This window comes from Heloderma suspectum, chromosome 6, assembly GCF_057233095.1.
Source record: "Heloderma suspectum isolate Gila_16-S chromosome 6, 16-S_ref, whole genome shotgun sequence".
NCBI lineage: Eukaryota > Metazoa > Chordata > Lepidosauria > Squamata > Helodermatidae > Heloderma > Heloderma suspectum.
In genome coordinates this window covers 83,878,848-83,893,346 of record NC_139463.1, presented here as the reverse complement: position 1 = coordinate 83,893,346, position 14,499 = coordinate 83,878,848, and the positions used below count along the sequence as shown (strand labels likewise).

Sequence of the window (14,499 nt, the reverse complement as noted above, 5' to 3'; positions counted from 1 at the left end):
TAGTGGGCGCTATTTGTGTTCCTTTCCCCCCCCGCCATAATAGCCTATGTAAATATTTACGTAGGCTAAAACGGCGGGGGGAAAAGGAATGCAAATGGCGCCCACTATGCCAATTGCGTTCCCCTTTTTTTTCGCTGTAATAGCCTACGTAAATCTTTACGTAGGCTAAAACAGTGAAAAAAAGGGAACGCAAATCCATAGCCACTGCCATTTGCATCCGCTGTTGTTGTTTTTTTGCTTGCCGTGGTAGGCTACATAAATATTTACGACGCCTATCATGGCAAAATACAGGGACGCAAACGGCGGCGGCTATGGCAGCTACCATTTGCATCCCTGCAGGCTGCCCAGCGGCCAGATGTCCGGCTGCAGGCGGCCCCGGCCAGCAGCTCCGCAGAATCTCCACAAAGAGGAGCCAGGCAGACAGAATTTTGGGGGGAGGGACAGACCGCCTCCCCCCCACCTTCAAAAAGGTAAGTGACTTTTGTAAATCCCTAGGAAACACACATTACTGGACTAACAGGCATTTTCCAAATCACATCTGATCTGCTGCCTCATTGACTCAAAGCAGTGTCAGGAGAAGGTAGCTTCATAAAGAGATGTGAGTGAGAAGATGGGTGCCTGTGCATTTTCCTGCTCACTACGTTCCCTGCAAATCCTCCTAAGCTGCTTTATCCTGAGTTGGGATTTCTTTTTCTTTAGCCAGGAGAGCAAGGTCAGCAGGCAAAAAAGAAATCAGGCTCCAGCTCCTGTTCCAACTGGACCATTCCCTCCCCACTCCAGGGAATCTACCACTGACTTACTGTGGGAAGTTCCTGATAATATTCTTTTTGAATATATTGTTTATTGTGGTTTATTTACATATATTTTTATGTAGCTTGCAGACTGCCTTGGAAGAATTTGTATCTTGAAAGGCAGGATATAAATAATAGCAATTAAGGAATAAATGCTGCTCTTTAGAAACACACACAATCTGACTATTTATTATAGTGGTCAACCAGCATGGCGGTTTGTGGTTAGGCAGAAAGGCAAGCTAGAAATATTTTAGATAAAGAAATCAGTAATCATAATATCTATTTCCATTGGTGTCTCTTTTATGAAGAGTCCTATGTCTTAGAAGAGGCTTTTGAGGACAACATTTGAAATTCAAACCTTTTCTTTGACATTTTCCACACAGCCCCTTGGATCTCTTTGTTTCTCAGGCTATAAATGATGGGATTCATTAGTAGTGGCAAGGCTGCATACAAAACAGCAGCCAACAAATCCAGAGATGGTGAGGACAAGGCTTTTGGTCTCATATACGAAAACATAACAGTACTTATAAACAATGAAAAGACGGTCAGATGAGGGGTGCAGGTGGAGAAGGCTTTATACCTTCCCTGAGCTGACTGAATCTTGAACACCGCAGAGAAGATGTAACTATAGGAAACCAATACGAGCAAAAAGCAAAACAAACCCACACAAAACACACTGAAAAAGGTGAAGCTCTCATTGGCCTCTGTATTAGTGCAAGATATCCTTAGCAACTGAGGGATATCGCAGAAATATTGTTCGATAACATTAGACTGGCAGAAATGTAATCTAAATGTGTTCACAGTGTGCACCACGGCATTGACTACACTGCAGAGCAAAGAAGCAGCTGCCATCTGGAGACAGGCGTTCCAGTTCATTATCAGTTGGTATTGTAGAGGATGGCAGATCGCTACATAGCAGTCGTAAGCCATGACAGTGAGAAAGGACAGCTCAGCCCCTGCAAATGTGACAACCAAGAAAACCTGGGTGACACAACCAGAGAATGAAATCAAATTGTCATTTATCAATGAATCAGCCATGGATTTGGGCACAGTGGTAGAAATGTAGCAGGCATCTATGGAGGAGAGGATAGCCAGGAAAAAATACATGGGTGTATGAAGATGATGAATCCGGACTACAGTTATGATGATGAGGAAGTTTCCCATCAAGGTTGCTAAATAAAGGGAGAGGAACACCACAAAATGTAAAAGCTGCAGCTCTCGAATGTCAGAAAACCCCAGAAGGATGAATTCTTTCACAGATGTTTGGTTTACCATTTCTTTATTTGGAAAAGAACTGGGGGAGAAAGGCAAAGATGTTGTCAAGAAAAGGAGCATTTTACACATGTGTGCATCATCCTTGTGCTGGTTGCAGCATATGCTGCGAATAAACTCACACAGTTAACATAATCCTAGCTTTCTGCTTATCAATCTGAAATGTGAAACACAGAAATATATTTGCAAATATATAGTGGGGAACCATGACCTTAAACAGCTGACCTGACTTGTCCTGGCATTCTCCCCTACATGGTTTATATGTATAGGTGGTGAAGCATGAGTGAATCAGCCATACAACTGGAACAATACAAAAAAACAACAACAGTCCATTGTTATGGCTTCATTTTTTTCTAGAAATGAAGCAAGGATAAGTTTCTAATTAAATATCAGAACTGAAACACTAGCATAAAGTATAAGGTTGAGTCCAGTGGTGTGTGTCCTACAATGGAATGGCATCTGTCAGTGGAACAGGTCCCCCTCCCCCTATAGCTTTCCAAAATCCTGCTCTGGAAGGGTGAGGGGACCTCCAGAGCAGATTTGGTAGTGCACAGGGGGCTGTCGTGGGGAAGACAGGAAGCAGAAGTTCTGTTGTGCAAGCAGATCTACTCATGCAATGTTGGTTATAATTCACAGAGATGAATGAACACCGCCTACCACATTCAACTTTGAAAAATCTACAGGTTTTCAAAGGCCATTAATGAAATCAGGACACCAATAGATGCATCTTGGCTATTTGTTTCTTCATTTCATTGTTTCCTGATAACTGGTTGTGTGTTTTGTTTGTCTGTTTTTGGACATTCATTTATTTTGTACTAAGATTTTAATGAACTTGCTATAAATAAAACAGAAGAAAATACCTTTCCAATATTAACTCACCTCTTCTCTCATTTTATCTTCAGAGTGCGTTTGGCAGTAAGAACATAAAGAATGTATGTAACAATGTCAAGGAGATTAACCCACTTCTGCTTCTGTTTGGATTTCAGGGATCTGTTCTCCAGAAATATGTTATATAGCAGCAGCGACACATGGGGGCAGGTGGAGGGAACATTGCTTGAATAACAAGGACATATTCACACGTGGCCTGGCCACTCCAAGGATCTTCCAGGTCCTTTGTCATAGGGCTTCATCACATGGAGCTTTTATCCTGAGATTGAGATTGCTCCTTCATGGATGTTTGTGAGCTCTTTCCATGATGCTGTGATCCTGCCGTGACCCTCCTGCACTCAATGCCCTTTGTTCCGTTTTTAAATAGATCGCAGATCATGAGCTCTCGAATTACCCCGTTGTGCTCCACTTCAGTTTCCTCCGTGAAAAGAGTTAAAGTGGCAAGAAGAGGAGCGAGACCAATGAAGGATAATGGAAGACTCAGAGACGGGGAGAAGGAGGGGGGAAGCACATGTAAAAGGCGGAAGGGGCGGCGGGGGTGGCAGCGGAAGGGGCGGCAGCAGGGGCGGCAGGTGTGGTGGCGGCAGAAGGTGCAGCAGCGGGGGGCGGCAGGTGCAGCAGTGGCAGCGCGGATGTGGGGGCGGCGGCACGGCAGCAACACTGCGGCGGCGGCAGGCACAGTGGCGGCAGCGGCGGGGGCGGCGGCGGCAGTGGCAGCGGCTGGTCTCCTGTCCGGCCGCGGCTGGGCGCAGCGTACGCAAATTGCGGCAGCTACGGTGGCCACCATTTGCATTTGCTATTTTTAGCCATTCTAGCCTACGTAAATATTTATGTAGGCTAGAACGGCGAAAAATAGCGAACGCAAATGGCGGCAGCCATAGCCACCGCCATTTGCATACACATTTTTTTTTTACTTTGCCATGATAGGCGACATAAATATTTACGTAGCCTATCACAGTTAAGTACAGGGATGCAAATGGCGGCGGCTACAGCCGCCGCCATTTGCGTCCCTGCAGGCTGTCCAGATGTCTGGCTATGGGTGGCCGGAGCCAGCCAGGCAGGATTCCAGGGGGGAGGGATGGAGCACCTCCCCCCACATTGAGGATTCCGGGGGGAGGGACGGAGCACCTCTCCCCCCCCCCAGAGGAAACAGAACGGAACGGAAGGTACATATTCTGTCCATCCCTACCAGTGCTATCATATAAGCTGCAAGTTCAAACAGCAATTCCATTTTCTTTCAGGGATGGCATCTGAGATTGCTTCAAAGAAAAATGGAAGCCTTTAGCTGCTGCCATCTTAATTCCCCATGGGTTCCTCTGTGGTAAAAATGTAACCTGATGCCATTCTATGTGACTTAAGCAGGCGTAGCATTGTACAAGCTGCGCATGCCTAGAATGAGTGAGCAGTAACCCTAAGATAAGGTAGCTAGGCAAACTGCTGGCAACCAATCAGAAGCAACACGTTAACTAAGAAATGCAAGCTAGGTGATAAAACTGTAGCATGGGCAAGGCCCTTTGGTCGACTTTGCTTTGAGCCTTGACGTTCCTCTGTTGAATTGTTTGTCGAGTTGGACCCAGCCTGAGTGTGACTATCCTCGCAAATTGGACTAGCCTCCAGGGGGCAAAACTAGCATTTTGTGCAACACCTCTGGGCAGGTTATTTTCCCTTTGTGACTAGCCCTGCCCACCCATGGCAGCCATTTTATGGTTGTGCGCAGGACAGTTTCTCAAATTTCCCATGTGCCCATGAGCTGAAAAGTTTTCCTACCCCAGATTAAAACATGTACATGCACATCTGAGAAATGCACGTAGCTGATTTTGCACAGTTTTCAGTTCAGTTGTTGAACCCATTTTTGAAATTATTATATTGTGGAATGACCAGAAAAATATGGATTTCTGACCGCAAATTGTGTCTGGTTCCACATTCACTTCCAGTAGGAGTGCATCAAGTGCATTCATTAAAAAATTAAAAAATTAAAAATTCTTGACTGAGCATATTTCTCACCCATCCCTACATTCTTTACCCTACAAGAGCCTTGCAGAGTCTGTGTCTGGTGATTAGTGTCCCTGGTTTATTTGCCTTCTGCCCTTTTGCTTTCTCAAAGGCCTTGATCCTTGCTATAATGATAGCCACAACCTGTTTCTCAGAGCCTTTCTACACAAGACATTTATTGTATGCTCATGGTTCCTCACTCATGAGAGTTTCTGGGTGCTTTATATGATGTTGTCACCCTTCAGGGCCTTTCCGGTCATTTGGAACCATTTAAACATGTTTTCTTTCCCTTCTAATGAGGAAAGTCTGGTAAATCCAAAAATGGAGGCACAAAACCCTAGTGTATACTATTTGCCCAATTTGCTAGAATTCTGCTATATTCTGCTATATATTCAGCACCACCTAGTGGTTATGTTATGGAACATATAAAAAGGCAAAGAAAGAAAAAACTCTGGGGGGGTGGGGATGTGGATGTGGATGTGTCAATCCTAATCCCACAAAGAATCTGGAAGGAGAAGCCTTCCAGAAAAGAGGTAAAGAGGTGGGTTAAAAGAAAAGCCCACATTTGAAGAGGACAACTCTGAGAGGGAACAGTTGGGGTGTGTGTGTGTGTGTGTGTGTGTGTGAGAGAGAGAGAGAGAGAGAGAGATTTTATAGTGCCCTCTCACATATTTGAATTGTCAGTTTTCATAGTTCTCTTTCTCTCTGCCCTGTTCTTCCTTCCTTTCACTTTCAGGCATCTGTCAAGCCTGTTTCCATCACTCTCCGCTGCACTTTGTGCTGGGCCTTATCTAGGGATGTACGAAACTCACTTACCTTTTCGTGGAATTTTTCGCAGTGGGGGGAGGCGCTCCATCCCTCCCCCCAGAATCCTCGATGGGGGGGGAGGCGATCAGGTCCTCCCCCCCAGAATCCTGCCTGGCCGGCTCCGCTCCATGGCAGCTCCGTGGAGCAGCTGGCCAGGGCTGTCCACAGCCGGACTTCCGGCCATGTATAGGCTGCTGCCATAGTGGCCACCATTTGCATCCTTCCAGGCTGGGCAAAAAAAAATCTAAAATATGTAAATACTCACGTAGCCTATTACGGCTGGGGGGAAAAAAACCGTGTATGCAAATGGCAGAGGCTACAGAGGGCGCCATTTGCATTCCCTATTTTTCGCCGTTCTAGCCTATGTAAATATTTACGTAGGCTATTACAGCGAAAAATAGGGGAATGCAAATAGTGTAGTGGGCGCTATTTGCGTTCCTTTTTTCCCCACAGTAACAGCTTATGTAAATATTTACGTAGGCTAGAACAGTAAAAAAAAAAAAAAAGGAATGCAAATCGTGCCCACTACGCTATTTGCGTTCCCCTTTTTTTTCGCCGTAATAGCCTACGTAAATATTTACGTAGGCTAGAATGGTGAAAAATAGGGAATGCAAATGGCGGCCGCCGTAGCTGCCGCCATTTGCGTACGTGGTGTTTTTTTGTTTGCCCAGCCGTGCTGTAGCCACCGCCATTTGTGTACGCAGTTTTTTTTTTGGGGGGGGGTTGCTTGGCTTGGCTTGCCTTGATAGACTAAATAAATATTTATGTACCCAAACACTGACAGGCTTTGCTGGTCATATTAGCCAGAAGACAGCCCAGATAGTTAATTTATTTTCTCTACATGTCTGCTGCTGAGATCTGATGGAATCCTGGGAGAGCAAATCTCTAGGAACACAAAATTTATTAATAAATCTCCTCCCAGCACTGACAAATTCATACTGCCTTTGTAGATACAAGAGGATGAGTACTTCAGTAAAATGGCATGGCTGTCTAGACACCTGCACCGTCATCTAACATCTCTGGAGGAGAAAGTGCATCTGAAGTTGAGAGAAATCTGTGAAGAAAAAAAAAAGTAAGCTACTTAAAACTTTCTCATCATTTGAGGAGTATCCCAATTGTTCTCACAATGGAAATTAGGAATATACCCATCTCTCCTCTCTCTTATATTTTCTTTTCTGCATATAGTCACTCTTTTGTCTATGTTGATAAACCAGGAATAAATCAGAGCACTTCAGTTTATCTGAGCTCTCTATTTGGATGCTGGAATATTTTCATTATTTGCACACAAATTTGTGAACTGCAACATAGATTTAAGCAATCAGTTGCATACTTTCCTATGTAGACCCACAATCAGCATCAAGACCTGCCCTGTAATACAATTTAGGCTGCAATCCTATACCCACTTACTTATGAATAAGTCCTACTGAACTCAGTGTGGCTTAAATCTGATTAGAAATGTATGGGATCACACCGTTAATTTAAATGGGACATTTAAAGAAAATGTGGAGATTCCTTCTTGAGCACAACATCTAAGGGACTTTAAGGAAAGCCAAAAGTGTTCTGATAGGAGAATTTCAGGGAGAGGGAATTTTCGCATCACTAGCAAATATTCTCTGAAATGGTGGACTAATATACTGGATGTGTTTGAATGACTTCGCTGGTGCTTATTCAGTTTTAACCTAGCTGGTCATTATGTCACACATGTTATAAAATTATATGTTTCTTAGTTACTTCTGTACGGATCCTACAAGTACCACTTTCACTATGTTTAAACTTCCCACCTTCTCATCCTTCATTCTTCTTTGGCTGTTCTTCTGTAACCATTCCTTGATCATTTCTGTGCAACCATTGTGCCTTCTTCCAAACCCTTTTCTCTGGTTGAAGAAAGGCAACCATTGTAGACACTGGGTGCTGCTGCCTTACTGGATGCTGAATGGGTCCATCTGGCTCATTATCACCAACACTGACTGGCAGCAGTCCTCCAGGTTTCAGGCAGTGACAATTCCCAGCCCTACCTGGAGATGCCTGGAATAGAACATGGGACTTTTGCTTTCAGGGCATGTATTCTGCCTGTGAACTAAAGCCCTTCCCCAACCCTATATGCAGAAGAAGTAAGTCACATACTCAGTACTAACTGTCAAGTGTTGAAATTATTTTACCTGATCATAAATCAACTGAAACAAAGGAGAAGTAAAATCCACCCCACCACTTGACAGGATGTTAAAGCTCACTTGTTTTCAAATACACATTGTGGAGAGTTAGCCCATGGCAATGGCCATCTAGTAAGTGATCATCTCGATTTACTTAACCTAATCCTTAAATTCACTCCATCATCTACTGTATTTTATAAAACTAGCAGAATATCTGTCATCTTGACAGTATATTTGAGATATGAAATTGGGATTGAGGGAGCGGGTGAAAGCCTTTTTGGGAGAAATAAGTAGTTGTGCAGTTCTTAAAATCTTCAGCATGAAAACGTCGGTAACATGCACGCACACACAGTCACACACCACTTGCACACACACCACAGGCACCAACACTCATGCAAACAAACCCATACAACTCATCCACTGCCCCCCCCATGGACACATACTCAGATGCACATGCATGTCTGCACCCAATTTACACCCTCCCCACATCTCAGCATGCAGGGACAGGGAGGTTTAAACCACCACTTCCTGTCTGTTGAGGTCACACCTCTCCACCACCAATCAGTTGGTCGGGGGCGGGGGAGGTATGTGATGTCAATCACACTCCTGACAGGAGCCCAGTCCTTCTGGAAAACAGGGTGTGGGGGGATGACTCTCCTCGTGCATCCTGATTCCCAGCATCTTCACCAGTTGTGCGGCAAACAGGGTGTGTGAGGAGAGTCACCTCTGTGTGCCCTGTGTCTTAGCACAACTGTGGCAGCAGCAGCAATGGCGAAAGAGGAGGAGAATTGGGAGGTGGATCTGGGAGACGGGGCATCCTCCACAGCAGGCTGCACAGGCAGCCTCTGGACAGCTGGTTGCCCAGCCCTGCTCAATTCCATCGTATGCACAGTGTGAAATATAAGAGGAAAGCATGAGCTATTGGTAAGGTTGTGTGGTGCACCAATCTACAGAACTCTTGCTGGTGTTATAGAATGTTTCTGTCTCTCTGCCTCTGCCTCTGCCTCTGCCTGCCTGTCTCTCTCTCTTCCTCTGTTTGTTTTGCTTTCCTCAAATATTTTGTGGAAGGAGGAAATTCCAAACTTGATTCTAAGTTTTACTTCTGCCAAAAATCTGATGGCAATACACATTGTTGCAAAGGTGAGATGTGAGCAAGGCTGATACTAAGGGTTATTTCCTTTGTTGATTGCTGGAGATCATTTGTTTCTTAGAAGTGGTTTATAAATGAAAAAGATCTCTCTGACTAATGTGAGTAACATTCTTGTTTCTAACATGTTATGATACGGCCTTTCCCCGCATCACAATTGAGATGACACAATGATTAGGGCAGCATGAATATGAATGGGTAGTGATGGAGACTTGGCAGTGAGGTTGGAAAAAAAAAACACTCTTGGGACTACATAAGGCTCCAGTTTAAGGCTCCTTCAGGATGGGATGTTTGGGGGTTAATTTATTTCACATTTCAAGCTTTCATTGTCTCAATGACATCCACACACAGTAATGACTCTGCAAGCATCATCATCACCCTCATCAATAACAACAATAATAATACTGCTGTTACTACTAGCAGCAGCAGAATCTAAGCTTAAATTAAATACCCAAATACTGAAGCTCCACTTGGCACATGGTTAAGCTCTCCTTTGAACAACTGCCCCTCTGCTTCCTTCCACAGGCAACATGCTTCTTAAGGAGCAGAATCCAATTAACCAGTCTTCTCTGGCAGAGTTTCTTCTCATGGAATTCTCCCATGTTCAGGAACTGCAGATCCTACACTTCATTATGTTCCTGGTATTGTACCTGGTCGCTGTAACAGGGAACCTGCTCATCATCTCTGCAGTAGCTGCTGACCACCACTTGCACACCCCCATGTACTTCTTTCTCATGAACTTGGCCATGCAGGACCTTGGCCAAGTTTCAGTCATTATCCCCAAAGCTATGATCAATTCTCTCTTGAATACCAGACACATTTCTTATTCTGGATGTGTTGCTCAGGTCCTCCTGTTCCTCTTTTTTTTAGCATCTGATTTCTCTCTACTCACAGTCATGGCTTATGATCGGTATGTTGCCATTTGTAACCCATTACAATATGAGAAGCTGATGAATAAACAAGCCTGCATTCTAATGGTTACTACTGTTTGGATCATCAGCTTTTTCTATGGAGTGTTACATGCTGGAAGCACCTTTGCGTCGCCCTTTTGCTCCAACGTTGTGAATCAGTTCTTCTGTGAAATCCCACAGTTACTTAAACTTGTCTGTTCTGACTTGTACCTGTTTGAAACTGGAGTTCTTCTTTTAAGTGCTGTCATTGGATTGTGCTGCTTTATTTTCATTGCTGTGACTTACGTGCGCATCTTCGTGGCAGTGCTGAGAATCCCCTCTGTGCGGGGAAGGCAAAAAGCGTTCTCAACTTGTCTTCCCCACCTCATTGTTGTCTCCATATTTGTATCCACTGGATGTTTTGCTTACCTCAAACCCACCTCCAATTCCCCTTCCCAACTGGGCTTGGCATTTACTATGGCATATTCCATGGTCCCACCTTTGATGAATCCAGTAATCTACAGCATGAGGAACAAGGAGATAAAACATGCTCTGTCAAAGATATTCGGTTTGAGATACTCTTCTAGAAATGCCTTCTCCATTCTTGTTCTGCAAAGGTGAATTTTGGGTATAAATATAATCATGCTGAAATCCTATGGCCCCTGGGAGGATGCTCCATGACCATAGGATGTTTTGGATCTCCCCTTTCATGGAAAGAGAGAGAGAGAGAGAGAGAGGTCCTTGCCTCCTCCAGCATTAATGACCTTCTAGGGTGGTCCTGTACCAGACTGCATCTTTTGACCTCTTTAGGGGTGTACGAAACCCCGCTTACCTGGCTCCGCCAGGTTCCACAGGTGGGGGGAGGTGATCCATTCCTCCCCCCAGAATCCTCAATGGGGGGGAGGTGATCCGTTCCTCCCCCCTGGAATCCTGCCCGGCCGGCTCCGCTCCTATCATGGCTCCTGCTTTAGCCATGGTAGGCTATGTAAATATTTACATAGCCTATCATGGGCTACCATAGGGATGCAAATGGTGTCCCCTACTCAGGACACCATTTGCATCCGCACCAGCCTGGCAGCAGCCGGAGCTGCCGCCACCGCCACTGCTGGAGCAGAAGTCGCAGCCGGAGCCGCAGCCAGGTAGGATCCGTTTCATGGGCTTTCGTGGGGTGGAGGGGTGAGGGGCTCCATTCTGCCACGGATTCTGGGGGCCCGAATTCACTGGAATTCGCCCCCCGGGATCCGTGGCAGAATTCTCTAACATCCCTACCTCTACTGGGGGTAGGCCCATTTGGGGGGTAGCTCCAGTGCTCTAGAACTTTCTACCAAGGTGTGCATATTCAGCCTCCTCCCTGCTGTCTTTTTTTGGGGGGGTATGTGTGTGTGTGTGTGTGTGTGTGTGTGTGGTGGGGGATACAGCCAAGACTGCTCTGTTTTTCAGAACGCCTGTGGTGTTTGATGCTGGATGCTCTTGTTCTGTTTGTTGTTCTGGTTCAGTTGCTGCTTTTGGAGATTATTTTATCATTTTATTGATTTATTATTGGATGTTCTAAATATTGTTTAGTTTTGTGAAGTCCAATGGAATTTAATGATCACTGGAATAAAAAATGACTTCTAATAAAAATAGAATGAGAGGGAGCCCTGCCTCCCTTCTTGGCATTTCACTGCAGCCATGGCACCTTACATTGTGACAGTGCAGGCATAGTGGTGTAAATATCCAGAACAGGGATGTGCAAGCACACCGCAGCTCGGGTTCTCCAGGCACCTGCTGAAGTGCCTCCCCTACTTGACTCTCCCCCTTGGACCCACTCTCGCACCAGCTCATGCCCTCCCAGACTCCCAGACTCAACGCAATCCTGTCTGGTGAGCACCCACCATTTTCTCACCTTTTTTTCAGCCCCAAAGCAGAGTTTTGAAAATACACATGTGTAAATGTGTGCAGTTTGGGGGCCGGGAAAATGTACTAGCTCAATATGCACCTATTAAGCTTTCCCAGCCCTAAACTGCACATATTTAAATATGCACATTTTCAAAATCCCCTTTTTTTGCAGAGAGAGAGAAAAAAGGCCAGGAAAATGGTGGGCACTCACCGGATGGGATCTCAGTGATCCCGGGAGGGGGCAAGCAGGGGCAAGCGAGGACAGTGGCTCTGCAGGCACAGTCTGGGGGTTGTGTCTGGGGATGTATGAAAGTCACGTACCTTTTCGAAGGGTGACATTCGTGGGGGGGGAGGAACTCTGTCCCTCCCCCCGAGATTCTGGCCGGGGGGGGGAGGCACTCCATCCCTCCACCCTGAATCCTGGCCGGCCGGCTCCACTCTGCAGGGATTCTGTGGAGCTGCCGGCCGGCTCCGCCAGCAGCCGGACATCCAGCCGCTGGCTAGCAGGGACGCAAATGGCAGCGGCTGTAGCTGCCTCCGTTTGCATCCCTGCAGTCAGCCGTGATAGGCTACATAAATGTTTACATAGCCTATCACAGCTGATTTAACAGAAAAAAAAATGTGCGTACGAAAATAGTGTAGACGCTACGCTATTTGCGTTCCCCTTATTTTCTCCGTCTTAGTCTATGTAAATGTTTATGTAGACTAAGATGTGCCAAAATAAGGATCGCAAATGCCGGTGCCCATGGGCGCCGCCATTTGCGTATGCATGTTTTTTTTTTCTTTTAAATCAGCCGTGATAGGCTACGTAAACATTTACGTAGCCTATCTTGGTGTTTTTTAAAAATCTAGCCATGATAGGCTACGTAAACATTTACGTAGCCTATCACGGTGTTTTTTAAAAATCTAGCCATGATAGTCTACGTAAACCTTTTACTTAGCCTATCACTTTTGTTTATTTGTTTGTTTTTAACTGGAAATGGTGGCGGCGGCAGCCGGTCAGAAGACCGGCTGCCGCCTCACTGCCGCCGGAGCCGCCGCCACCACCAGGAAGGCCGCCCAAGGTAAGTCCCGTCCCAGGGGGGCGGGGGGGCAGACCATTCTGCCACCGATTTCGGGGGGTCGAATGCGCTGGCATTTGTCCTCCCCGAGATTCGTGGCTGAATTCTCTGACATCCCTAGTTGTGTCCAGGGTGGCTGATGGACTCTCAGACCCAATCGGGCACCCGCAACATCCCTAATCCAGAATGGTATTGCTTGATTGGTTGTGAGAGAGTCATCTGCTTTGCCTACTCTGTCCTACTGAGATTGCCGGCTGCAATGACTTGGCCTAGTCAAGGGAACTTTGGCTCACTGGATGTCACAACTAATAGGCATAGTGAGGACATCCCATGGGACTAATTGGGGCAGCACAGGGTAGGCAAATAGTTTTCTGTTCAGAAAAGTAGCACGGGGGCAGCAGTGAATAGTTCTCACCTCCACCGAAGCATCCACATCAGTGAAGCCTGCTTATGCATGCTGCCATAATGCTGAGAACCATGTCAGCAGATACGAGTACAGAGGGATGGCTGGGGCTGGGACAAGGGTCAACATTAGAGGAGCTGCTAGGGATGTATAAATCCCTTACCTGGCTCCGTTCTGGGGCATTAGTGGGGGGGGAGGTGCTCCATCCATCCCCCCAGAATCCTCCCCAGTTGGCTCCACTCCACAGCGACTCTGCAGAACCGCCGGCCAGGGCCGGCCGCAACCGGACTTCTGGCCGCTGCCGGGCTGCTGTGGCTGCAAATGGTGGCTGCTATGCCGGCCTCCATTTGCATGGCTGCCTTTGCCATGATAGGCTATGTAAGTATTTACGTAGTCTATCACAGGAAAGGCAGCCATGCAAATGTCGGCCGCTACGATGGCCGCCATTTGCGGCTGCAGCAGCCCGACAGTGGCCGCTGCCACATCTGCCGCCAAGTAGGCTCCATCCTGGGGGGATTCCACAGGGTGGCAGGGGGATTGCTCCGTTCCGCCATGGACTCCGGGGAGCCAGATTCTAAAGAATCCCGCCTCACTGGAGTCCATGGCGGAAATCTCCACCATCCCTAGGAGCTGCCTAGCGATGTACAAATGTCACTTACCTTTTCATAGCTTTGATTCACAGTGGGGAGGAGGCGCTCCATCCCTCCCTCCGGAATCATCCCTGGGGCGGCTCTGCGCCACGGCGGCTCCACAGAGCCGCTGGCCAGGGCCATCCACAGCTGGAGTTCCGGCCACGGCCGGCTGCTGTGGCCACAAATGGCGGCTGCCATAGCGGCTGCCATTTGCGTCCTGCCAGGCTGCCGTGATAGGCTACGTAAAAACTTACGTAGCCTATCACGGCAGTTTGGCAGGACGCAAATGTAGGATGTAGCCTATCACAGTAAAGACAGCTATGCAAATGGCATAGTGGCTGCCATTTGCGTGGCTGCCTTTACTGTGATAGGCTATGTAAATACTTACGTAGCCTATCATGGCAGTCTGGCAGGATGCAAATGGCAGCCACTATGGTGGCCGCCATTTGCGGATGCAGCAGCCGGCTGAGAGACCAGCTTCCACCGCCGCCAGAGCTGCCATCGGAGCTGCTGCCGCTGGAACATCTGCCCCAGGTAGGCTTTTTCCCTGGGGGGATTCCGCGGGGTGGTGGGGGTGGGAGGCCGTTC

The 14,499-nt window shown here is 47.0% G+C and overlaps 2 protein-coding genes across 2 annotated transcripts; one reads left to right on the top strand and one right to left on the bottom strand.

The window, feature by feature from the left end:
- Positions 1-1,103: 1,103 nt before the first annotated feature.
- Positions 1,104-2,066, bottom strand: LOC146341593 (olfactory receptor 14C36-like). Its single transcript, XM_084807561.1, has one exon. The coding sequence runs from the start codon at positions 2,064-2,066 to the stop codon at positions 1,104-1,106; it is 963 nt and encodes a 320-aa protein (XP_084663687.1).
- Positions 2,067-9,577: 7,511 nt separating this feature from the next.
- LOC146341592 (olfactory receptor 14A16-like) lies at positions 9,578-10,558 on the top strand. Its single transcript, XM_084807559.1, has one exon. The coding sequence runs from the start codon at positions 9,578-9,580 to the stop codon at positions 10,556-10,558; it is 981 nt and encodes a 326-aa protein (XP_084663685.1).
- Positions 10,559-14,499: the final 3,941 nt, after the last annotated feature.

What these genes read in the sequence shown, in the direction of transcription:
- LOC146341593 (XM_084807561.1), bottom strand. Translation starts at nt 2,066, where the DNA reads ATGGTAAACCAAACATCTGTGAAAGAATTCATCCTTCTGGGGTTTTCT.
- LOC146341592 (XM_084807559.1), top strand. Translation starts at nt 9,578, where the DNA reads ATGCTTCTTAAGGAGCAGAATCCAATTAACCAGTCTTCTCTGGCAGAG.